Source organism: Pleurodeles waltl, chromosome 9 (assembly GCF_031143425.1).
Source record: "Pleurodeles waltl isolate 20211129_DDA chromosome 9, aPleWal1.hap1.20221129, whole genome shotgun sequence".
Lineage (NCBI taxonomy): Eukaryota > Metazoa > Chordata > Amphibia > Caudata > Salamandridae > Pleurodeles > Pleurodeles waltl.
In genome coordinates this window covers 482,813,274-482,838,279 of record NC_090448.1, presented here as the reverse complement: position 1 = coordinate 482,838,279, position 25,006 = coordinate 482,813,274, and the positions used below count along the sequence as shown (strand labels likewise).

At 47.6% G+C, this 25,006-nt stretch overlaps 1 protein-coding gene across 1 annotated transcript in view; it reads right to left on the bottom strand.

Moving 5' to 3' along the window:
• Nucleotides 1–25,006, bottom strand: part of CLBA1 (clathrin binding box of aftiphilin containing 1) — a 139,180-nt gene that overhangs the window by 43,288 nt on the left and 70,886 nt on the right. Inside the window, exons 3-4 of the mRNA XM_069207325.1 lie at nucleotides 21,655–21,803; nucleotides 20,477–20,600 (exon numbers count right to left, since the gene is read on the bottom strand). Coding sequence (XP_069063426.1) covers nucleotides 20,477–20,600; nucleotides 21,655–21,803 — 273 coding nt within the window. The remainder of the gene's footprint in view (nucleotides 1–20,476; nucleotides 20,601–21,654; nucleotides 21,804–25,006) is intronic.

Genomic DNA, 25,006 nt, shown 5'->3' with positions numbered 1-25,006 from the left:
GGTGTGAGTCCCCTTTGAAGAAAGGTGACTTCAAAGACTAAAATGGGTATAAGAAGGGCACCCAAATCTACAGACTTTAGAAACACTTCTGGAACCAAGAGGAACCTCTGCCTGGAGAAAAGCTGATAGCTGAGGAAGAAGTGCTGCCCTGCCTGTGACTGTACTTTGTGGAGCTTTCCTGCAGTGCTGCTTCTGCCAGAGTAAGAGGGCAAAGACTGGACTTTGTGTGCCTTCCATCTTGTGAAGAAATCTCCAAGGGCTTGAGTTAGAGCTTGCCTCCTGTTGTTTGAAGTCTAAGGGACAGCAAAGACTTCTCTCTGCCAGCACCTGGAGTCTCTGGAGAGGCTCCTGCTTTGACAAGTGGTGCCCTATCCAGTTCCTGGGCCCTTGAAAGGAAAGCTGGTGGAAATCCAAGGGAACCGACTTCGGACGACTCCGGACCGACGCCGCTGCTGAATCCGGTAACGCCGCCTGCACCCGACGCCGTGACCTTCGCTGGAACGCGACGCTCTTCGCAGGCCCAGCACCGCAGCAGCCTCGCTGAAATCCGCGACTCTGTGGAAGTCGCCACACCATGTCGTGACCGACGCCGCTCGAAGTGCACGGATTCAACGTTTCGCACAGACGCAGCGATCCCCGACTTCGCGCATCGGCTTGTTTTCACTCTTCACCAAAGGTACTGTACTTGGGGGTCTACATGACTCCGTGTCCGGCACCGCTGGTGTCGGCTTGTTGGGAACGACTCCAGCACGACGCAGTGTTAACATCTCATCGAAGCATTTTTTGTTTCTAAGCGCTATTTTTGAGTTTAATCTCTAAAAATTCATAACTTGACTTGTGTATGTCGGATTCTTGTCGTTTTGGTCTTGTTTTGTTTAGATAAATATTTCCTATTTTTCTAAACTGGTGTTGTGTCATTTTGTAGTGTTTTCATTAAGTTATTGTGTGTGTTGGTACAAATACTTTACACCTAGCGCTCTGAAGTTAAGCCTACTGCTCTGCCAAGCTACCAAGGGGGTAAGCAGGGGTTAGCTGAGGGTGATTCTCTTTTACCCTGACTAGAGTGAGGGTCCTTGCTTGAACAGGGGGTAACCTGACTGTCAACCAAAGACCCCATTTCTAACAACAGCAGAAATAGAAGTTAAGCAAGGTGCAGAATGGCACAAACAAAAAGGCACAAACAGAGGATTAAACAAGCAGAAAGTCAGCAAAGAGGTCAAGAATCGAGCAGAAAGGCAGTAACAGAAGACACAAAAGGACCATTAAAGAAAGTGTGACAGGAGAAATAGAAGTGAAGAATCTAGCAAAATAGCACAAACAGAAAGGAACAAACAGAGGAATAAACAAGCACAAAGTCAGAAACAGAGTTCAAGAATCGTTCCAAAGGGCAAAAACAGACAACATGAAAGGACCATAAAAACAAGCATAACTGCAGAAATAGATGTCAAGAAATGAATAGAATGCCACAAACCAAAAGGCACAAACAGAGGAATAAACAAGCAGAAAGTCAGAACAGAGGCCAAGAATTGAGGAGAAAGGTAGAAACAGATGACACGAAATGGCCATAAAAATAAGCAAAACGGCAGAAATAGAAGCCAAGAAACGAGTAGAATGGCACAAACAGAAAGGAAGAAAAATAGGAATAAAGGAGCAAAAACGTAAATCAAAAAGAAACAAAGAGAAAACAGGCAAAGAGATGTAAAAAAGGAATCAGTCATTGTAAAAACAAAGCGACAGGAACAATAGCGTTCTTAATGTGCGGTGGGACCGGTCAGGCATTGAAAACAAAATGAACAAGTAGTCTTAAACAATGACTGAAAACTTGGGGCCTGATTCTAACTTTGGAGGACGGTGTTAAACCGTCCCAAAAGTGGCGGATATACCACCTACCGTATTACGAGTTCCATAGGATATAATGGACTCGTAATACGGTAGGTGGTATATCCGCCACTTTTGGGACGGTTTAACACCGTCCTCCAAAGTTAGAATCAGGACCTTGGACACTGCAGACATTAACTGTAGTTGGCCTGTACTCTCGCGGAGGTTTAAACACGGAAAAGGTATGAGTTACGCATGCCTTTCACGAATGGGGATGGTGAAAAATGTTGCAAAAATAGTGAAAGCAAATGGGGAGGCTGAAGCCCACGATGTTGGTACAGCAGTCTCGGTTCAAGGGGCACACGTGCACCGTCTAGAGCAGAGACCCAAAAACAGAATAGTAAAATGGGTTACAAAGTACAGTAACACTGTCCATGCCTACATTACGTAAAAACTAACATCACACATATTATCATAAACTTACAGAATGCTATAATCTATGCTGTGTAGATGCGATGTCTGCAAAAGCAAAATCCAAAATCTTAAAAAGAAGGGACACTGTGGTATCCATTGTTTCTTCTAACATGGGCACCAAGATGATACAAAGATGAAGAGAGGGTGGCAGTGCATTAGCACTTCAGTTGCAGTCAGGGGAGTAGGGCACTTCGTGATGGTCTGCAGGTCACATAAATTGCTCTAGTGTGAGACACTTTTGCTGGGCATTTTTGCATTGGTGACAGTACATTTTGCATCTGGCTTCAGCAGGCATGTGTTTTGACTGAGTGCTGGAAAATATGTTGCATGCACTGTCAGTTGCTGGAAATGTTAGTTTTGGGCTATTCTTGAGCCGAAAGTCACTGCAAAATTATCCAGAACCAGCGCACATTTTCCTGGCGCAAACATAATTTATGTCTGGTGGCTCACTGTCCGAATGCACGCAACATTGCAGGGCCTAGAATTTGGTCTCACAGTGACAGGTTTACATTTTGACTGGCTCGCTCAGTATTCCATCCTTCTGAAGTCAATAAAATGAGCGCATTAAATTGGGTAACAATAACCTTCTGCTATTCAGTGCCAAGATTCCTTTCTGTCAGAACGAGTACTTTAGAAGGCTTGTGCATTTTATGCTAATATGGTCCACTGTATATCTGTAGGTGAGATGTCATGCATCATAAGGCAGAGTTGGTTTACATAATTAATTAAAAAGCATGATAACCTACAAACTCACCAGATCCATGTCTGTTACCCAGTTGAAAAAAAACTTTAAACATTAATCCTAAAACGTTTATAATCACGGAAAGAATGTGACGCTCTGAGAAGGAAAACCCTCCCTTTTTCGTCCTAGCTCGCTTCATTCTTTACAGCATCAGAGATGACAGTGCATTTTAAATCTATATTAAGCAAGGACAGAATACAAGAGGCTAAGGCAACCAAGCCGCGGACACATGCGGATTTCTCAACGCTTCTTCTGGGGTGCAAGCTGTTCTCTCTTATAAACAAGGTGAATAGTACAATTCTGAAAAAAATGGATTTGTATACAAAACACAATCAATCAACCCAATTACATTTAGGGCACTTCATAGTGACAAGGAGACTTTTGAGTTCTTAACTCCCTGGACAGAATAGCTGAGGCAGGGTGAGATAAAATGACGCATTCATGAATACACACTGCGATTGGTTTACTCAGAGCATGCCATAAGATCTGCAGCCAAACATCAAGGGAAATATGCTCACTTTTGTAACAGCTACATGGAATAAAGCGTTTAACAGACTGATTTTATTATAATGACTCATTTTCACAAAGGGGGCATGCATGCAGATATACAATCTACGGTTATTTATTTGTAGCATTACTCATTTCGCTGTATTTCATGCAATATCTCAAATTGTTTTATTTGGAAAGTGATTAAGTTTGGACTGATGGAGACTCGAGTATAAAAATGCAGAAAGGGTCATTCAAAAAGGGGATGTGAGGTTTCTTGTCTCTGTTAAAAACAGTCCATCTTCTAGAACCACTGCTTTCTTAACCCCTTCGCTGCCAGGCCTTTTCCCCTCAGCTGACGAGCCTTTTTTGGCTATTTGGGGCAGTTTGTGCTTAGGACCTCATAACTTTTTGTCCACACAAGCTACCCACGCCAAATGTGCATCCTTTTATTCCAACATCCTAGGGATTCTCGAGGTACCCTGAATTTGTGGGTTTCCCTGGAGGAGACCAAGAAATTAGCCAAAATACAGCTAAAATGGTGTTTTTTTGGGGGGGGGGCTGCAGAAGAAAGCTTGAGGTTTTCTCTTTGAAAATGGCATTAACAAAGGGTTTGGAGTGCTAAGCTTTCAGGAACAGGCAGATTTGAATGAGGAAACCACATTTTTCACCACAATTTTGGCATTTTACTGGGACATACCCCATTTTTGCTATTTTTTGTGTTTTCAGCCACCTTTCAGTTAGTAACAGAAATGGGTGTGAAACCAATGCTGGATCTTGGACAGCTAAACATTTCTGAAAAGTAGACAACATTCTGAATTCTGCAAGGGGTAATTTGTGTACATCCTTCAAGATTTTCCTACAGAAAGTAACAGCTAAAGTAAAAAAGATTATTGAAATTGAGGTGAAAAAAGAGCCATTTCTGTCCACGTTTTCTTCTATAACTTTTTCCAGCTAGGGCAGATTTTTTAAAGCAATATGCCATTACGTCTGCTGGACCCTTCTAGTTGTGGGGATATATAGGGCTTGTAGGTTCATCAAGAACCCTAGGTACCCAGAGCCAATAAAGGAGCTGCATCTTGCAATGGGTTTTCATTGTATACCAGGTATACAGCAATTCATTTGGTGAAATATAAAGAGTGAAAAATAGGTATCAAGGAAACCTTTGTATTTCCAAAATGGGCACAAAAAAAGGTGTTGAGCAGCAGTGGTTATTTGCACATCTCTGAATACTAGCATGTGAATTACAGGGCATTTCTCAAATGGATGTATTTTTTTACACACTGTCTTACATATGGAAGGAAAAAATTTAGAGAAACACAAGAATCAATAACACTTGTTCTTCTATTCTGTGTTCCCCCAAGTCTCCCAATAAAAATGGTATCTCACTTGTGTGGGTACGCCTAAGGCCCACAACAGGAAACGCAACATTGGCACATTTTTACATTGAAATCTAACATGTTTTTTGGAAAGTGCCTAGCTGTGGATTTTAGCCTCTAGCTCAGCCGGCACCTAGGGAAACCTAGCAAACCTTGGCATTTTTGAAAACTAGACACCTAGGGGAATCCAAGATGGGGTGACTTGTGGGGCTCTCACCAGTTTCTACCCAGAATCCTTTGCAAACCTCAAAATTTGGCCAAAAAAAAACACTTTTCCTCACATTTCGGTAATAGAAAGTTCTGGAATCTGAGAGGAGCCACAAATCACCTTCCACCCAGCATTCCCCCAAGTCTCCCGATATAAATAGTACCTCACTTGTGTGGGTAGGCCTAGTGCCCGCAACAGGAAATGCCCCAAAACACTACGTGGACACATCAAAATGATCAAATACAAAACGACCTGTTTTTGCGGGGAGCGGCACCTGCATTTTGGGTCCTGGGCTCAGCAGCCATCTAGGGAAACCTACCAAACCCAGACATTTCTGAAAACTAGACACCCGAGGGAGCCCAGGGAGGTGCGACTTGCATGGATCCCCCAGTGTTTTCTTACCCAGAATCCTCAGCAAACCTCAGATTTAGCTAAAAAAAATCATATTTTCCCCACATTTCTGTGTGGGATCACCGTACCAGCACAGATTTCCTACCATCCAACGTACCCCTCAGTCTCCCAATAAAAATGATACCTCACTTCTGTAGGTGGGCCAAGTGCCTGTGACAGGGAAGAGCCAAAACATGGTGAAATTGATAGGGGAACCAAAGCAGGTCCAAAAGGGCAGTTTGAAAAAACATTTTTAGGCTGACAAGTGGGGCAGAATGTTTATAGGTATGGATGCAATAATGCTGGGTAGTAGGAATTTTGTGGATTCCTGCAAATTCCATAAGGTTCCATAGCAAAAATGTGGGGAAAAATTTGTGATTTCAAGCAAAGTTGGAGATTTCATGGCACTGTGGATAAGAAAATGGTGCGGGGTGCATGTGAAGCACACCATCCTGGACTCATCCAGATGTTTAGTTTTCAGATGCATCTAGGTCTCGTAGATTTTTCTACATGGCAGCGTCCCAAAGTCCAAAAAGTGCAGCCCTCACCATGCCAAGTGGGACGATTTTGAGAGTTAGTCAAGCTCTCATGGCCCAAATGTAAAACCGAAACCCAAAATAATCAAATGTCCTCTTGCTTGCCGTTGGGATAAGATCTTTTAGTGTGCTGGGCAAGAGCTGAAAGACTGTTACCCCTTTCAGTTGGGGTGGGGGCATAACACCATGCTCATACTGGTTGGTAGCTACCACACCACTATTTTTTTTAAATTCTCTGGCATCTAGAAGGCTTTCTGCCCCCGGGGAGTGGATAGAGGTAGTTAGCCCCATCTGCCCATCGGTGAGCAGAACAACTTTTTCCTATTTATTTGGGGTGGTGGTATAGACATACCTCCACCCTCTTTTAAAAAAAATAAAAGAAAATTCCCTGGTGACTGGTGGGCTTTCTGTCCCCCTTGGGTGAAGATGGGCCTTACAAAACTAGGATGATCTGCCCCCAAGGGGGGGCAGAAATGGCCAACAGTAATGTGCCCCCATGGGGAGCGACCCTTGCCTAAGGGACTGCCCCCCAAACAAAATACACCCCCACACCAATCCCTGCTGCCTAAGTGGTTTCTGCCCCCCTGGGGGAAGATCAGCCTAATAGAAATAGGCTGATAAGCCCTTAAGGGGGGCAGAAATAGAATAAAATAAATTGGCACCCTAGGGGAGCGACCCTTGCCTAAGGAGTCGCTCCCCATCTGTTAAAAAAAAAATAATCCCTGGTGCCTAGTGGTTTCTGCCCCGAGGGGGGCAGAAATGCCCTAAATGCCCTAAAATAAATTTGCCCCCCGGCGAGCAACCCTTGCCTAAGGGTCGCTCTCCTTATGTGAAATTGGGGCAAAAAAAATCCCTGGTGTCTAGTGGTTTCTGCCCCCCTTAGAGGCATATTAGCCCAAGAAAAATAGGCTGATCTGCCCCCAAGGTGGGCAGAAAATACCTACAATAAAATAGCCCCCCAGGGGAGTGCCCCCTGCCTAAGGGTTGCTCCCCATTTGTAAAAATAAAATAAAAAAAATCCATGGTGTCTATTGGTTTCTGCCCCCCTCAGGGGCAGATTGGCCCAATAAACATAGGCCAATCTGCCCCCAAGGGGGGCAGAAATGGCCTAAAAACTATTTGCTTCACATGGAAGCAACCCTTGCCTAAAGAGTTGCTCCCCATGTATAAAAAAGTTTTTAAAAAAAATCCCTGGTGCCTAGTGGCTTCTGCCCTTCCAGGGGGCAGATCGGCCTAATTAAAATAGGCCGATCTGCCACTGTGGGGGCAGAAAAGGCCTAATGAAAAAATGCCCTCCAGGGGAGCGATGCTTGCCCAAGGGGTTGCTCCCTTTCATTGCTTATTAAAAAAAGAAAAAAAAGAAACTTCCTGATGTCTTGTGGGCATTTCTGCAGCATGATCGCTTTACATTCAGGCTGCAGAAATGCTCAGAAAGACTTGAAAGTTAAGGAAAAGCCTTTCCTTTCCTTTCATATCTCTCTGCCCGCCCCACACCCGATCAGAAGAGAAATGCAAGCATTTCTCTTCCGATGGCGCTGGAAGCTGAGCTACCAGAGCGACCGGGGCAATCTCTGATGTAGTCAGCGCGTGCTGACTTCATCAGGTGTCACTGGGGGATGGGTACAAGGGGAAGCTATTCCCCTTACATCCCTGCCCAGGGGAGGGGGTTGGGAGGCCCTCGGGGAGCACTAGCGCTCCCCCCATGGGCTGAGTGCAGGACGAGCTGGTTTCGTCCTCGGCACATGGCAACCGTGGCCGAGGGCGAGACCAGCTCTTCCAGGGCACCCAAAAGGTTAAAGGGGGAAAAAGGCAGGAGGTGCAGGCTGATGTACATTGAGATGTGCAGTTCGAGGAGCTCACGTTTTATGTCTGTGATGGCAAAGCGGAGACACTATGTTCTGCAGCACACAAATGCCTTTTTTTTATTTTTATTTTTTTACTGATTTTCACTTCTTTATTAATAAATGCAAGAGATGCCTGAGAAGGATGTGGGGGCAGAAATATACAAGGTCATTCCAAGTAAAGGAGAGGAGCCGACAGATTAGTTCCAATAATCTCTGATATATTCACTTTAATAACCAGATGGGCGAACACAACTTTTTGTCTCCATTTTCCCGACTTTAAAATGTCAAACAAAATCACTTTCTGACAGCTGCTGCTGTCTAACGGCTGACACGCTTCTCTTTTATACAAACGCTGTCACTAAAAAGCGAATATATGCAAACTCGCTCTAGGTATGCAGGAATGATTCAATCCGCATATGTGTCTGTATATTTTCCTAAAACGTGGAGTTGATAATTAAACCAAATTTTTACGCTCACCGATAACAGCAAATGGCCTTTATTTCAGTTATACAATGCAACTGGAAGGCTTAGAATTAAAATAAGCATTTACAATGCAAAGGCTTTCGCATTTGCTTGAGTTAGAGCTATTAGCATTGTAAACTCCTAACCAAACTTTTCTTGCCACATAAATTGAAAGAAAAAGAACTAGCGTGATCGCATTATGTAAAACCCAGCGCAATTGCGATGAAATTGAAAACCAAAACAACGATCGCGCTATGTAAAATCCAGCGCGCTCGTGCTGCGTGGAAAATAAAAAGATAAAGTAGTGCAGAAACCAGGCTGAAAACATGGAACCCTATATGTTTTCAGTAGTTGGCTGGTGCACTCGAGGAGGGCTAAACACCAGAAAAGACATGACATATGCATGCCTTTCACTAATGAAATCAAGTGGATTTTAAAAGGCAAGCCCACAAACCAATGAAAGTGACAGGCGTGACATGGGCGTGGTTAAAAGCCCGAAGAGAGATTACAACAGGGATGGAGCGCTTGTGTGCTCGATCCTATAAAGAAAAACAAGTAAACCTCAGATTGTGACTGTCTTCCATCACTTCAGCACATACACAGAACAATTCTGTCACTAAGAGCAGCCTCAACCAAAGTGCTCCTAACGTGCAGCAGGACCGGTCAGCAACTGAAACCAAAACGACAAAGTAGTCCCAAACAATGGCTGAAAACATGGAGGCTGCGGACCTTAACTGTAGTTGGCCGGTGCTCTCAGGAGGGCTAAACACCGGAAAAAGAAATGTCATATGCATCCCCTTTACAAATGGGAATGCTGATAAACCGAGCTACAATGGTGGCAGCAAATGGGGAGGCTCTGGGCGGACTGAAGCCCACGATATAGAGACAGCAGACTCGGGTTGAGACACGCATGTGTGCAGTCTAGAGCGGAGACCTAAAAAGGAGACCGCAAGTCTGCAGCGGCTCCTAATCTGGCAAAAGATGCCCCCGCAGCCCCCGAGAGACCGACGCCCATAAAGCAGCATGTGAAAAATGAGACCGCAAGCTTATGGCAGCTCCTACGTGGGGAAAGATAGCTCCGCGTAGCAGCCCTAGATATGACCAACACCTGCTGCACAGGTCAGCAAGGTCAAATAAAAACCGGAATACTGCTACAGCAAGTCTCAAGGCAAGAACATAAAAAATATAAATGAAACAAAAAAGCATACCCACCTACCTCACATCGCCAGGCAATACACTTCTGCAGTGCAGAAAGAAAAGAATAGGGAATGACGTACTATCCCGCCACCCCCCTTTATGAATGCCGGTAGTTCGGCAGACCTCAGCTAGGTAATTAGTTTCTGTGGAGCAGAACTGCTCATGTGTTAAGGCATGGCACAGGAAGACGAGCGAGGAGGTAATGATAAAAGCTATAGTTTTTGTTAGAAATGGGGTCTTTGGTTGGCAGTCAGGTTACCCCCTGTCCAAGCAAGGACCTTCACTCTAGTCAGGGTAAGTCACACAAAATCCAAATTATCCTGAGCCCACCCTCTGGTAGCTTAGCACTGAGCAGTCAGGCTTAACTTAGAAGGCAATGTGTAAAGTATTTGTGCAATAAATCATGCATAAATAACAGTATAGCACCACAAAAATACACCACACAGTGTTTAGAAAAAAATATAACATATTTATCTGATAAGATGCAGGTCAATATGATTAAAATGCAATAAGTATATGTTGAGATATCACTGTAAAAGTGATATAAAGTGTCTTTAGTCTGTTAAAAGCAATAAATGTCTCTTTCAAGCACAAAGTACCTGGTTTACGTTCAAAATCTCCGCAAAGAACCACAGAGGAGGAGATGCGTGGAAAATAGGGGGGGAGGGTGTGTCAATTTCTTGGGCCGCACACGGCGATGTGTTTTTTAGTTTTCACGCAGGGAAGGCTTTGCGTCGATTTCCTGCGCTTGGTCTTGGATACTCTTCGGGTTGCAGGGTTCTTGGATGCCCCAGGGACGATGCGTGGATTTCGGGCGCTGACAGGACGAAGTCACAGGGGCTGCGTCGATCCGGTGGGCATTGCGTGGAAATTTCTACCGCATGGCAGACGCTGCGTCGATTCCTCTCTGGAAGTCAGGCTGTGTTGTTCCGGCTCGGCTGTGCATCCATCCAGTGGGCCGGGCGTGGAATTTCCGGTTGCTACGCTGGCACTGCGTCGATCTTCTCATTGCAAAGTCGGGCTGCGTTGTTCCGGTTCGGCGTGCGGTGAATTTTTCACCGCAATGCAGGCTGTGTGTAATTTCTGGCAGGATGTGCACCGATTTTCACCGCACAAGGAGTCCTTCTGGTAGACATGAAGGCCCCCATTACAACCCTGGCGGTCGGTGATAAAGTGGGGGTAATACCGCCAACAGGCTGGTGGACAAAAAAATGGGATCACAACCACGGCAGAAGCCACCAACATAGACAGCCACTTTAACACTCCGACCGCCAGGGCGTTAGCAACAAACACCGCGGCGGTCACCGCCAAAAGAAAGGTGGAAGATATTGTACCGCCCACCGTATTACAAGGCACCAATCCGCCAGCTTTTCCGGGGCGGTACCAACGACATCAAAAGCTCATCGGAAACAGTACACTGAAGGGGAACCACTCACCTTTCAACACTCAACGAAGAACCAGGACGCCATGGAGCCTGAACTGCAGGTCCTTCCCATGCTGGTGTATCTGCTAATACACCAGGAATTTCAAAGAAGGCGACGACGATGGTGAGTACTGCACCTAGCACACAGGGGAGATGAGGGAGGAAAAAGAGTGACACACACGCAACACCCCCACCCTCACCCACAACACCATACACACTAACAGATCCAACAACATTACAGATACACCCCTTAAACCCCTGGAAGAACGCAAGGACAAAAGGAATTGAGTCAAATCTGTGATATCTAGAAGATGCATATAAAGTTAACAATTGTAAACAACAGTTTATACAAATATAGACAATATGTACAGAGGGCCGTACACTGTCCATTGCAAACGTCCGTGGACCAGAGGCCCAAAAAATCATGGGTGAAGCCCACACTTGACTCCTCCCTTAAAACGGAGAGAACACTGCAGGGGCATCAGGTCGAAAAAACACAGGCACCTCAGGGGGAGGGGGAGGTGGGGCACCTTAGCCGGAAGATGGTACTACGCCATTGCTCCTTGAGGGGGCAACACGCCCACAGCGATGTCCTGGGGAGTGCAAAGCCACAGTCTCTCAAGTCTCTCAAGTGGGTGGTTTGCCCACTGCTTGGTCCTGGCGAGTGCAAAGCCACAGTCTCTCAAGTCTCTCAAGTGGGTGGTTTGCCCACTGCTTGGTCCTGGGGAGTTCAAAGCCACAGTCTCTCAATTCTTTCAAGTGGGTGGTTTGCCCACTGCTGGGTCCTGGGAGTTCAAAGCCACAGTCTCTCAAGTGGGCGACATGTTCCACTGGTTCTGGAGGGGGCCTTGTGCCCAGTCTGCTTCATCCTGCCAAGGATAGGGGGAGTGGATGCATCTCTCCACTGGTTCTGGAGGGGGCCTTGTGCTCAGTGATGCTGCACCTGGGGTGTGGCAGTTCACATTCCCTCACCTGGGTGTCGGAGGCACAAGATATGCAGGGAACAGGTAGCATGATACTCCATGGAGGCAGAGCCAGACTCCATCCTGCGGCGACTTAGGTTGCAAACTGCTGGTAGTGCCAGTGCTGGTGCCTCAAGTGGTGGGTGCAGGGTTCTAGATGTCTCCTGCAGCCTCAGACAGATGCCCAGTGGGGATGCTGCTGATGTCCGATGTAGTGGCACCCGCTGGGCATGTGGCGGTGTCTGCAGCGGAGATGCTGCCGGTGCTGCCCGGGGCGCAGGTGCTGGTAGAAGTGGAGGGAGACACCAGGCTGTCTCCAGCAGCCTCGGACGGCTACCCACTGGGGATGATGCTGGTGACAGTCGATGTGGCAGCGGCGGTGCAGGGGGCAGTGTAGGGGGCGGTGCAGATGGCGGTCGTTGCAGCAGTGCTTACCGTGATACAGGTTGCTGGCCTGTCAGGACAAATGGTGGTCACCAGTCCCTCACCTGGAGGCTCCGAGCCCTGAAGTGCCTTGCCTTTGCTTTTTTTTCCCCCCTTCCCCACCTTGGTAGACGCTGCTGGGACCTTGGTACTGTCCTCTTTTTTTTTGTTGATGAGGCCTTGCTGGGTGGGTCATGCGTCTTGTCCATGCAGCCTGCTGGCCCCTTCTTAACCTTGGCAGGTGGCGGAATTGGTTGGTCTTTTGCATTGGTAGGTGGCACACTGCCAGCCCTGACGGGTGCCCCCTTCGATCCTCTCGGACTTGCAGGGACCAAAGCGGATGCCGACTTGGTAGCTGAGGTGCTGGCCTGGGATCTAGACATCCTGGCTCTAGTGGAAGGACGGGGGAGGCGTAGGGAAGAGGTCAATGTTAGCTAGGTAAAGATTTTTAGACACACTGGGATGGGAAGATGGAGGGGGTGTGGGAGTGGAGGAAGAGGTAGTGGTTGCAGGAGGTGTACGTCTGCTGAGTTTGGGTGAAGGTGCATGGGCTGGAAGCTGTTGTGAGGTGGCTGGCTGTTGAGTGGGTGTGTGCCTGTGTTTGTGTACTTTGGGAGGAGGGGTTACAGACACACTAGGAGAGGACACAGGGGATGTGTGCATGGTTGTGGGGGTGGTGACTACTCATGAGGGGTGTGTTGTGATGGGCGTGCTGGTGATGGAGACAGTGGCTGACGATATAGTGCATGAAGGTGTGAGGGGAGACGCTCCTGGAAGGGAGGTGGATGAAGAGGAGGAGGGAGACACAGTGGAGGAAGTGGATGTTGGTATGTGTGCATGGGTATGGTGCTTGTGTGAGTGCCTGTGTCATGATGTGTGGTGCTTATGTTTTCCTGAGCCACTTTTGTGTGTTGATGTGTATGCATGCTGGTCTGAAGGTGTGCTTGGGATAGGGTGAGGTAGAGGAGATTGGGTCGGGGTAGTGGAAGTTGGAGGGGGGAGGCTGGACAAAGGGACAGGGCTGCCATCAGTGCTGAGGCCAGATGCCTGAAATGCTCTCTGTTGGGCCGCCACGCCAGAATGAATGCCCTCCAGGTATGCATTTGTTTGTTGCAAATGCCTCTAGACACCCTGGATGGCATTCAGAATGGTTGACTGCCCAACAGTGAGGGATCTCAGGAGGTCAATAGCCTCTTCACTGAGGGCAGCAGGGCTGACTAGGGCAGGGCCTGAGGTGCCTGGAGCGAAGGAGATGCCAATCTTTCTGGGTGAGCGGACACGGGAAACATGCTGAGGCGCTGCTGGGAGGGCGGTGCTGGTGGGGGGATGGCAGCTGTACCTGTTGTTGGGGTGGGTACAGAGGTGTCCGCCACTGCCATGGAGCTTCCATCGGAGGAGGCATTGCTGTCACTGGTATCCCCTCCTGTCCCCGTCGTGGAGATCCCCTCGCCCTCCGTCCCACTGGTGCCTTCATCCTCAGTGGATTCGCCCTCATGGGCCATGTGGGATGCAGCTTCCTCCGTCGCCGGTGCTTCTGCTCCTCCACCAGATGATGCTAATGCACACAAGGACAGGGTGACAAAACAAGAAGGGGGGGAAGACAGAGGATACACTTGGTCAATGCCAGCAACACCAGTACCGTTGGCGTACACAACGCACACTGAGCTGCCCTATACACTAGGCCCTGCCCAACCAGTCACTAAGGTAGTCACCAGCCCATGGGGTACAATGCCTAATGCCAGCCACAGGACCCTGCCCAGTAGTAGTTGGCCACTTGTACCATTGGGGTAGGAGTGCTTCAGAGCCTGCAAACAAGGGACCTACCCTGATATGATCGCCCTGGCCTAGGGGCACCCACAGCCCACATCCCTCACCCAGCTAGTTCCTAAAGCGCGCAAAGTCAGCTTTCTGAATCTGTACTCACCCCATTGTGGCTGCTGTGATGCCCTCAAGCGCCCATCCAACTCCAGGTAGGCCACCACCAGGATGCGCAACCTCCGCCGTCTTCTTGGTCCAGCTGCGCAGGTCCTCCCATCTCTTGTGGCAGTGTGTGCACCACCTGTGATAGACCCCCAGGGTCCCCACCTCCTTGGCAATGGCACTCCAAATACCCTTTTTCTGGTGGGCACTGACCTAGAGGGCGAAGACAGCGAAAAATGTAATTACTCACTCGTCCGGACCGTCATACTCATTGCCCACCAGTTCCCACCCATGCCCTGATGCACATACACTGATCACCTCTCATGCAGCATTCAGGCCAGGACGCCTTAGCACCCACCAATATGTGGCTTACATCCACACCACTCCAAACAGGCATTGCCCACATATCATGCTCACAGTGTACTCACCTGTTTGTCCGGAGGATCGTAGAGTAATGACACAGCACAACGCCAGCGCAGTTACCTCATTTCCCCTTGTCCCTCCTTACAGGTCAGGCAGCCACCATTTCAGGGGGGCACATAGCATGGCACCTAACTGCGTCACAGCACATATTGGCACATATACTGACTCTCAAATTCACACACTGCTTCTGTGACATTAATTCAAAAACAGTTGTGCCATCTATGTGGAAAATGACCTTCTGCTCACCGTTCTCCTCCATAGGCTACAACCGCTGAGGAAGATGATGAGATGGCGGCATCCTCCGGTGTACAGACCCCTGGTGGACCTGTCGATAATGGAGGACAGACACATTACCATCACATACAGACTTGATCGTGCCACAATCCAAGAACTGTGTGCCCAATTGGAGCCAGACCTGATGTCAGCTATCCGCCAGCCCACAGGAATCCCCCCTCTAGTGCAGGTCCTGTCAGTGCTCCATTTCCTGGCAAGTGGCTCCTTCCAAACTACAGTGGCCATGGCATCAGGGATGTCTCAGCCAATGTTCTCCAACGTGTTGACCAGAGTGTTGTCTGCCCTGCTGAAACACATGTGCAGCTACATCGTCTTCCCACAGGTGGAGGATTTGGCCACAGTGAAAGCTGACTTCTATGCCCTGGGACATATCCACAACATCATTGGTGCCATTGATGGTACACATGTGGCATTTGTCCCTCCCGCAGAAATGAACAGCTCTACAGGAATAGAAAAAGCTATCATTCGATGAATGTGCAAATGGTGTGTTTGGCAGACCAGTACATCTCCCATGTGAATGCCAAATATCCTGGCTCAGTGTATGACGCCTATGTCTTGACGAATAGCAGAATCCCTTATGTGATGGTGCAACTCCAGAGGCACCGGGTGTGGTTATTAGGTGAGGCCAAGGTCCCCACACAGTATAAGTTAGAATCTGAGTATGGGGTTGTCCCTAAGGGTTAGTGTGTGTCTAACAGCTGTCCCTCAATATTTACAGGGGACTCTGGTTACCCTAACCTCTCATGGCTACTGACTCCAGTGAGGAATCCCAGGACAAGGGCAGAGGAACATTACAATGAGGCACATGGGCGAACAAGGAGGATTATTGAGAGGACCTTTGGCCTCCATCTGACAGGTGGATCCCTGTACTACTCACTCAAGAAGGTGTGCCAGATCATCGTGGCATGCTGTATGTTGCAAAAGCTGGCCTTGAGACGCCAGGTGCCTTTTCTCCTGGAGGATGAGCCTGGTGATGGTCTTGTGGCAGTGGTGGAGCCTGCGGAGAGTGAGGAAGATGAGGCAGATGAAGAAGATGTGGACAACAGAACAAACATTATACAGCAGTACTTCCAGTGACACACAGGTAGGTGTCTGTAATTCAACTTCACATTTCAGTATACCTTTGGACATTGTACATGGCAGCCTCTTACTCTCTGTCTATGGCCACTGACCAGTGATCAGTGTACCCCATTCTTGGTCCTGCTATATGTACTGCTGCCCACCAACTATCAATCTGTGGTATAATTCAATGAACATAGACGTTGCAATGCTTTGAGAATGTTGTAAGAATACACCTTTCCAATCATTACACTGAGTCTAGTATGGTTTATATTTCAATGGTGTTTATTTCTTGTGCTAAATAGTATGGGGGTAAGTGCAAGGGGCTGGCGTGATGGTTGAGGAAGGTCCAGGGTAGAGTCCAGTCTATTGGTATCACAGGTGCATTGTCCAATGGGGCATAGGAAGGGGAGTAATGGCAGTTCAAGGTGGACAGGGTGACAGAGTGGGACAGAAGGGTGACAATCAGGAGAGTCCTATTTCCTGGCGGGGGTCTTGGCAATGTTCTCTGTCTTCTGTCTGGATCTCAGGGACTGTTTGCGGGGTGGTTCTCCTTCTGCAGGAGGTGGGGTGCTGGTGGCCTGTTGGTCCTGTGGCGGGCCTCCTGTCCACTAGCGCCGGCGGAAGGCTGTTCCTCGGTTTGGCTAGTGTCAGGGGCCCTTTGTTGTGCCACTGCCTCCCTCATGGTCTTGCCCATGTCAGCCAGCACCCCTGCTATGGTGACCAGGACGGTGTAAATTTTTGTGAGGTCCTCCCTGTTCCCCAGGTACTGTCCCTCCTGCAGCTGTAGGGCCTCCTGTAACTTGGCCAGTACCGTGCCCATGGTCTCCTGGGAATGGTGGTATGCTCCCATGATGTTTGAGAGTGCCTCGTGGAGGGTTGGTTCCCTGGGCCTGTCCTCCTCCTGTCGCACAGCAGTCCTCCCAGCTTCCCTGCTGTGCTGTGCCTCTGTCCCCTGAACGGGGTGCCCACTGCCACTGACCCCAGGTCCCTGATCGTCCTGCCCTGATCGTCCTGCGTTTATGGGGTTGCCTGGGGTCCCTGTAGTGGTGGACACACTGCTGATTGACATGTCCTGGGGACAATGGCATGGGCTTGCTGGGTGGGTGCTGTGCTGGTGTTTCTTGAGGGCGGAGGCTCTGTGGTGGGTTGGGACTGCGGCAGGGAAACCGACTGTCCAGAGGTCCCTGATGGGCCAGATTGGTCATCATGATCCAGGCGTGCAGAGCTGCTGTCATCACTGTGGGCCTCTTCTGGTGGGGGGGCTGGATGTTGGTGGCACCTCCTCTCTGGTGACATTGGGTAGGGGTCCTGTTGGGATGCAAATGCATTGTTATTGTATCTGTGTGTGCCATCTTGTGCAATGGGTGTGTTTCCCTGTATAATTGTGCTTTCCCTGCCGCCTTGGCCTTGTGTGAGTGCTGATTATATGGGCTGGGTGAGTCTCTCTACTGGGCATGCTGTGGTGATGTGTGTCCATGCAGGTCTGTGATGGGTGTCCATGCATTGTTGTTGCATGCAGGGCTTGGTATTGGGATGGATGGGTTGTGATGGTGGGGTATATGTGAGGTAATGGAGTGATGGGAGTGAGGGTACGGGTGGGCGTATGTGATGGCATGTAGGTAGGGTGGGGGATATAATGGTAAAGATTTGACCGACCAGAGTCCAGTCCTCCTGCTACTCTTGCAAGGCCCTCAGGATGCATGATCGGCAAGACATGCTCCTCCCATGTTGTTAGTGGTGGGGGGGTAGATGGGGGTCCATCGCCAGTCCTCTGTACAGTAATCTGGTGTCTTGAAACCACGGAACGCACCTTCCGCGTAGGTCGTTCCACCTCTTCCTGATGTCATCCCTGGTTCTTGGGTGCTGTCCCACGGCGTTGACCCTGTCCACGATTCTCCGCCATAGCTCCAGCTTCCTTGCAATGGATGTCTGCTGCACCTGTGATCCGAATAGCTGTGGCTCTACCCGGATGATTTCCTCCACCATGACCCTTAGCTCATCCTCTGAAAACCCGGTGTGTTTGGGGTGCCATGGATGTGGTGTGGCTGATATGTGTGTGGATGTGCGAGGTGATGTGTGGGGTGATGTGTTGGGATGTATACTGTGATGTGCTTGGATGGTGTCTGGGTGATGGTGTTCTGTGCCTCTGATTAAGTGTGTGCTCTTTGCTTGATCTCTTTTTTTTCGTTGTAAGAGGTTGTAGGTAGTGTGGGTGTGTGTTTTATAGTGGTATGAGTGTGAGGGTGTGGTGTGTGTGTGTGTGTCAGTTGTGAGTATTTTGAATTGTCCAATGTGGTGTGGTTTTGTAAGTGTGTGTGCATTTTGAGCGTGGCGGTGTGTACCGCCAATGGTTTACCGTGGTTGAAAGACCGCATTGTTGATTCGTGGGTCATGATACTTTGGGCGTATTCCTGTTGGCGGGACGGTGTGGGTTTTGCTATCGCCATTTTATCACTGACCTTTGCTGTGGCGGACTTGTGTGGGTGTCTGTATTGTGGCAGTATTCTCTGTGTGGGTGATAATACCCGTGGCGGATTACCGCCGCGGTCACAGTATCTTGGCGGCCGTCGGCACAGCGGTAAACAGCATTTACTGCCAGGGTTGTAATGAGGGCCGAAGTCTTTTTGGTTCTGAGACTTCAGGGAGCAGGAGGCAAGCTCTATCCAAGCCCTTGGAAAGCACTTCTCACACAGCCAGAGAACAGCATGGCAGCGGGGCAACAGCAAGGCAGCAGTCCTTCACAGAAAGCCGTCAGGTGAGTCCTTTAGGCAGCCAGGCAGTACTTCTGGGCAGGCTGCAGATTCTGGTTCAGGTTCTCTTCTCCAGGAGGTGTCTGAGTTGTTACGGGCAGCAGCCCTGTTTAAATACTCAAATGTGCCTTTGAAGTCGGGGAGACTTCAAATAGTGGCTTGGAAGTGCACAAGGTCCCCTTTCAGTTCAATCCTGTCTGCCACGGTCCGAGTAGGGGGGGTGGCAGTCCTTTGTGTGAGGGCAGGCTACTGTCCTTTGACATGTAAGTGTCAGGCCCTCCACCCTCCCAGCCCAGGAAGACCCATTCAAAATGCAGATGTATGCAAGTGTGGCTAAGTATCCTGTGTTTGGGGTGTGTCTGAGTGAATGTACAAGGGAGCTGTCAACTGAACCCAGCCAGACGTGGATTGTAAGGCACAGAAGGATTTATGTGCAGAGAAATGCTCCCTTTCTAAAAGTGGCATTTCTAAAATAGTAATATTAAATCCAGTTTCACCAGTCAGCAGGATTTTGTATCACCATTCTGGCCATACTAAATATGGCCTTCCTACTCCTTTCAGATCAGCAGCTACCACTCAAACAGTATATGAGGGTAGCCCCAATGTTAACCTATGAAGCGAGCAAGCCTCACAGCAGTGTAAAAACGAATTTAGGAGTTTTACACTACGAGGACATGTAAACTACACAGGTACATGTCCTGCCTTTTGCCTACACAGCACTCTGCCCTATGGTTTACTTAGGGCATTTCTTAGGGGTGTCTTATATGTAGAAAAAGGGGAGTTTTAGGCTTGGCAAGTACTTTCAAATGCCAAGTCGAATTGGCAGTGAAACTGCACACACAGGCCTTGCAATGGCAGGCCTGAGACAAGGTTAAGGAGCTACTTAAGTGGGTGGCACAATCAGTGCTGCAGGCCCACTAGCAGCATTTAATCTACAGGCCCTGGGCACATATAGTGCTTTTACTAGGGACTTATAAGTAAATTAAATAATCCTATTGGGTATGATCCGATGTTATCATGTTTAAAGGGAGAGAGCATATGCACTTTAGCACTGCTTAGCCAGCAAAAACAGTATCTAAAAAGAGGAGGCAGGCAAAAAGTTAGGGGTGACCACCCTAAGGCTGACACGTCTAACAGTTTTAATCTTGTGATATAAAATTTATTGCAATTAGCGCAATGTGATTTGCAGCAGCACAGCTATCCAGGTAAAACAGACAAATGCACTTGGCTCTTATTTCACCTCAAGAAAACAAATATAGGTTAAAAGGTTTACCACCACTTCTGTTTGCAGTGGGCAGGGAAACATATTAAAGTTTTAATTCCAATGAGCTATTGTCGAATAGGCCGGAATAAAATATGCATTTATTTTGCTAAGCAATGGCTTGTGGCAGCAGCCACTTTGTATAACTCTACTAACTGCCCATTCCAGTCTGTGACTGCATTTCTTAGCTTAGCTACTAGATTGTTGTGCAGATGGCACTCTCCACAAACCGAGCCTGCAATCTTCACAAGTTTTGAAATTACTTTGAAAAGGTTTATCGCAATTGCCATAAGGGTAGCGTCAAAATGTTTCAGGGGCACTAATTAATGAAAAACAGTTTTCAAGTTGCAATGCTGAAGAGAGATTTTAACCAATGCAATGACAAAGGGCAATTGCTCAATACAGCAAATACGAGGGAATACCTTTTCACTGGAATCTACAGCAAGGGCTAGAAGGAGGCTTTTGCGTGACTCTCTGCAAGAATATTCTAACCCTGTCGAAATCCTTGCATCATGAACCATTCTCCAAACGTTCGAAAAATTCATGCTGAAAAATAAATAGATGGAAAATCATGTTAATCTGCAGTAAAATCCTTTGAGCGGACTAAACATGTTTAAAATTCCATTGCATACCATGTCATTTACTAACCAATTATTAGCTGGTTAGCTACAAAGCACTAAAGGAGGCTGGACTGAACACTAAAATGTGTGAAAATGTTCGTGCCTCCACATTTCGAAGATGGAAGTGCCCTTCCACAAAATTATAAGCAAACCTCACTTGAAGTACAGTGAGTTGCCGGAGTCAGAGAACATTTCTTCTGTTACAAAGTCACTATCCTCAGAATATTGAGCTTGCAGGCATTACTTATATCCGAAGTCTGTGCATAGTGGGATTTGGGAAAACGTGAATCATTAAAATAAACCTAGAAATTCACTAGAAGAAATACGGTTTCAGACATGAATTTGCCTCAAACACATAAAACCAGTGACATTTTCCAGTTATGGTTTGTGCCGCACCCAGGTTGCTTCACGCCACGCTCAAAGCACCTATCTGCCAATGGCACATTAAAAAAAGACAGTCTTACAGGAGTAAAGAATGACAGGCTGCATTAGTTATGGCGTGCTTTGTGTGCCCCATAACTAGTGAATTTTAAAGGTTTTATAGTCCAAGCCAGAACCCCGAGAGCCATATTACTTGCATTATCACGTTGCACTGCTAGCTACGGCTGCAGAGGCCCTTTTCGGAACTTTGCAGAAACAGAAGCACTGATTCTATAATGGAGTTTAAGATGTCATGATACGCATCACAATTATGGTTAAAGGACAACTTACACCAAAGCCCAGTGACCCCAAGACCCAATTCCAGGAGATAAATATTAAAAGAGAAGTTTCCAAGTGACATATGACCACAACTATGTGCCTGCAGCCATCCCCCAAAGGTCAATCATAGATATCTGCATGGAATTTCAGAAACAAATTTACACACATCCACTTTGGACTTTTTAAATCCTGTAGAGATCCCAGAATCTCCTGCCTTTGGGAAATAATGCAACTTCTTCCAGCTCGGAAATCGTTTACTAAATTTAAGTAAAATATCTTACCCAAGTTGTGTCTTGATTACTTTAGCGATTTCATTATCCTCTTCATTTGCTTTGAGGAGCTGTTCAAAGCCTTTTACGTTTTCCTGGGTTTCTTGAAATGGAATCGCTGGAAAACTTAATTTAAAAATGTTTGCATAGTCTTTTCTGTCCTGCACAAGGTAAATTAAGTTGTATTAGTACAGAATGAAGAAAGCATTATCTCTTTGCCCAATGCAATTTCTGAATGATGCCTTTAGGTGTTAAGTCTGTTTTCCATAAGAACACTGCTCGGTACACCAATCAGCGCACACATTAAAGAAAAATCCCCATAGAGGCATACATGAACATATTTAAAAATGTAAGTAGTAATGCGGGGCTGACTCAAACTGACTGCTAATCTGATAGTTTGGTCTTCTGATAAGGTCAATCAGTTGCCTGGCATACCTCAAACAGAAAGTCAAAGGTTTATCTTAATATCTTTATGCGGTTGACTCCTCCATTTGCATGTGAAATGAGACAGATATCACACCCAATTGTACTGCAAAAGGAAATTATCAACCAAGTGAAGAAGGGCAGATGGACCTTCCTTAGGGCAGTCGATTTAGTCATTTGCAAAACCCAGGCACCATAAAACGTACCCCGTGCAGTGATACTTTTCTCCACTAACTTTTGCAATACCGAACATTTCATTAACAAATTTAACCAGCACATGCTCCGTATATTGTGTTGGTGCGCATCCTCGGAGTTGAAGACTTGAGCAGTCTCTTTACAAATTTATGTAATTTGCTTTCACTTTAGTATTAACAAATTCGGGAAAATTACGTGCAATTACACCAAATGCAAAATCAGTATTTAACGTTGTATATAAGGGTGAAATGCATCATCATATCTATTTGTCCTGCAAGAGTGAGCTGAAGGGATGGGGAGTGGCTCTAAATGGATTGAAGAGGCCCGAGACGACTTAAGGATTTGCTCGCACATTTAAATACAGCAGCTGTGTGTTTAAGAGGAAGGCTTTGGGCACCGGCACCTTTTTATTTACAAATTAAGCACTGCCTGGGACTACCATGTAATAAACTGTGGTCTAGGCCAGGAAACATAACAATAGCCCTGAATGAAAGGAGAAAACTCCCCGCATGTCATTGCACCTGATTACTTTCTTTTCCAGAAACAAACCCCATGTTCTAATAATCTGGCTGTAAAAAGTGGTCTCAATTGGACTTTTTCTGAACACTAAACTACTCTGCAAACCCACCTCCTTTAAGGTCGGAGAAAATAGCAGGTTTCTCGTATGTATGAATAGGTCAGTTGACAAAACTAAGAGTTGGAGTGGGTCGCAATCCACCTTACCTCATGAATATTAATGAGGTTGGTGGCATACTGCGAATCACTCTTATTACAGGTCATCACAAGGATAGAAGCCTGCTGGGGTCAGCAGACCAACATGTCTGAGTTAGCTTTTTTATAAAGTAATTTTTATTTTGCAGCACATATTTCTGAAAAACGTATCCTTTTTCTGTTTTTCCCTTTTTTTAACCCCTTTTCTACCAGGCCTTTTCCCCTCCTGTGCCGAGCCTTATTTTGGCTATTTGGGGCAGTTTGCACATAGGCCCTCATAACATTTTGTCCACATAAGCTATCCATGCCAAATTTGCGTTTTTTTTCCCAACATTTTAGGAATTCTAGGGGTACCCAGAGTTTGTGGGTTCCCCTGAGGGAGACCAAGAAATTAGCCCAAATACAGCAAAGATTTCGCTTTAAAAAAAAAAAAAAAAAAAAAAGGGAAAAGAGGGCTGCAGAAGAAAGCTTGTGGTTTTTTTCCCCTGAAAATGACATCAACAAAAGGTTTACAGTGCTAAAATCACAATTTCTGATGGATACAACTACCTGTGGATTCCTCACCTATTGAATTCTCCCCTTGCGCCAGCATTCAACGGAAATCTTCTTCCTAGCTTCCGCACGTCGACGAGGACGTCACAATTGCCCACGCGACGCCGTCTGATGTCATACAGGCAATAAGAGGTCCTCGCCGACGTCAGTGCCCTTTTTTCCGTGCCATTTGAACGACGGTTATTCTTCGAGGGAGCTACTGTTACTACTCTACGTAGTTACAGTTATTGTTGCTGTTACTTTCTTTGATGAAAAGAAAGAATGTTGCAAAGAAAATCTGGTTTTAAGCCCTGCAATGAGTGCGGAGGCAAGATGTCGGTGACGGACCCACATACAGACTGTTTGTGGTGTCTCAGCTCCGACCACAACGTTGACAAATGTGACTCTTGTCAACGGATGAATCCGAAGGCGTTAAAGGATCGAGAAGCAAAGCTCTTTTTGGCGAAGTCTAAGAAAAAAGAAAAGCGGCATCAACGCAAGTCATCCTCTCCGAAGTCTCATCGGCGTCATCGTGACTCCCGGCGTCGTCGTGAATCTCGGCGCCGGTCGAGTAGGGAGAGATCGCGTTCGAGGTCGCCTTCAGCTCGACGCCGAAAAACATGGGAAGTGAGCCCCACCATCTCTCCACAGCCGCAGACGCCTTTTGCATCTTCACCAGCTTCACCGACGTCGCCTGTGAATCCGCCATCGGTGTTTGAGGTTCCTCAGCGTCAGGAGTTCTCACCAGCTTTTCAGACGCCAGGGCCGGCGCCGATGTCACCTCGGCAGGCTCCTCAGTATCCGGCTTTCCCGGCCCCAGGAGCCAACAGTTCCGCATTCTTGAATGCAATGTTTTCAATCTTTCAGCAGATGGCTCCAGGTGGTGGACCGGCTGGTCCTTCGGGACCCTTGGCCTTCAACATGGGTGCTCCGGCTCCGTTACGACCGGCACCTTTTATGCCCTTCCTTCCCATGGGAAATGTGGGCTCGGCGCCGGCGCCTATGGCGTCAGCTTCACAACCAGCAACGCCGAGTAGATCTGTGGGTCCGACGCCAGAACTTTCTCCTGTCCGCCCTCTGCCTCGTATGGCGCCAAAGAAGTCCACGGCGCCGATGGATCCGGCATCGGATGGATCAGAGGGTCGGCGTCAAGCTTCAACGTCTACTGAAGCCATGTCGACGCCTAGAATTGAGGCCAGGTTGCATTCAAGGAGGCTTGCTCTTCGCCTTCTTGAGGAGCAGGAATATCAGAAGCAGGCATTGGAGGAAGGAGAGATTGAGGACCCTCTGGGGGACCTCCATGGTTTAGATACAGCTAGTGGTTTGGACACTTCTCCAGAATGGGACTTAACATCGCCTGGAGAGTATACAGAGGAGGCTGCATCATTCCACTCGGTTATAAAGAAAGCAGCTGATTTTTTGGACCTTCCTTTGCCGGTGTCTGAGCCTATGCCTAATATTTTAACAGAAATATTACATCCTGCTTCAACGGTTGCAGAGAAAC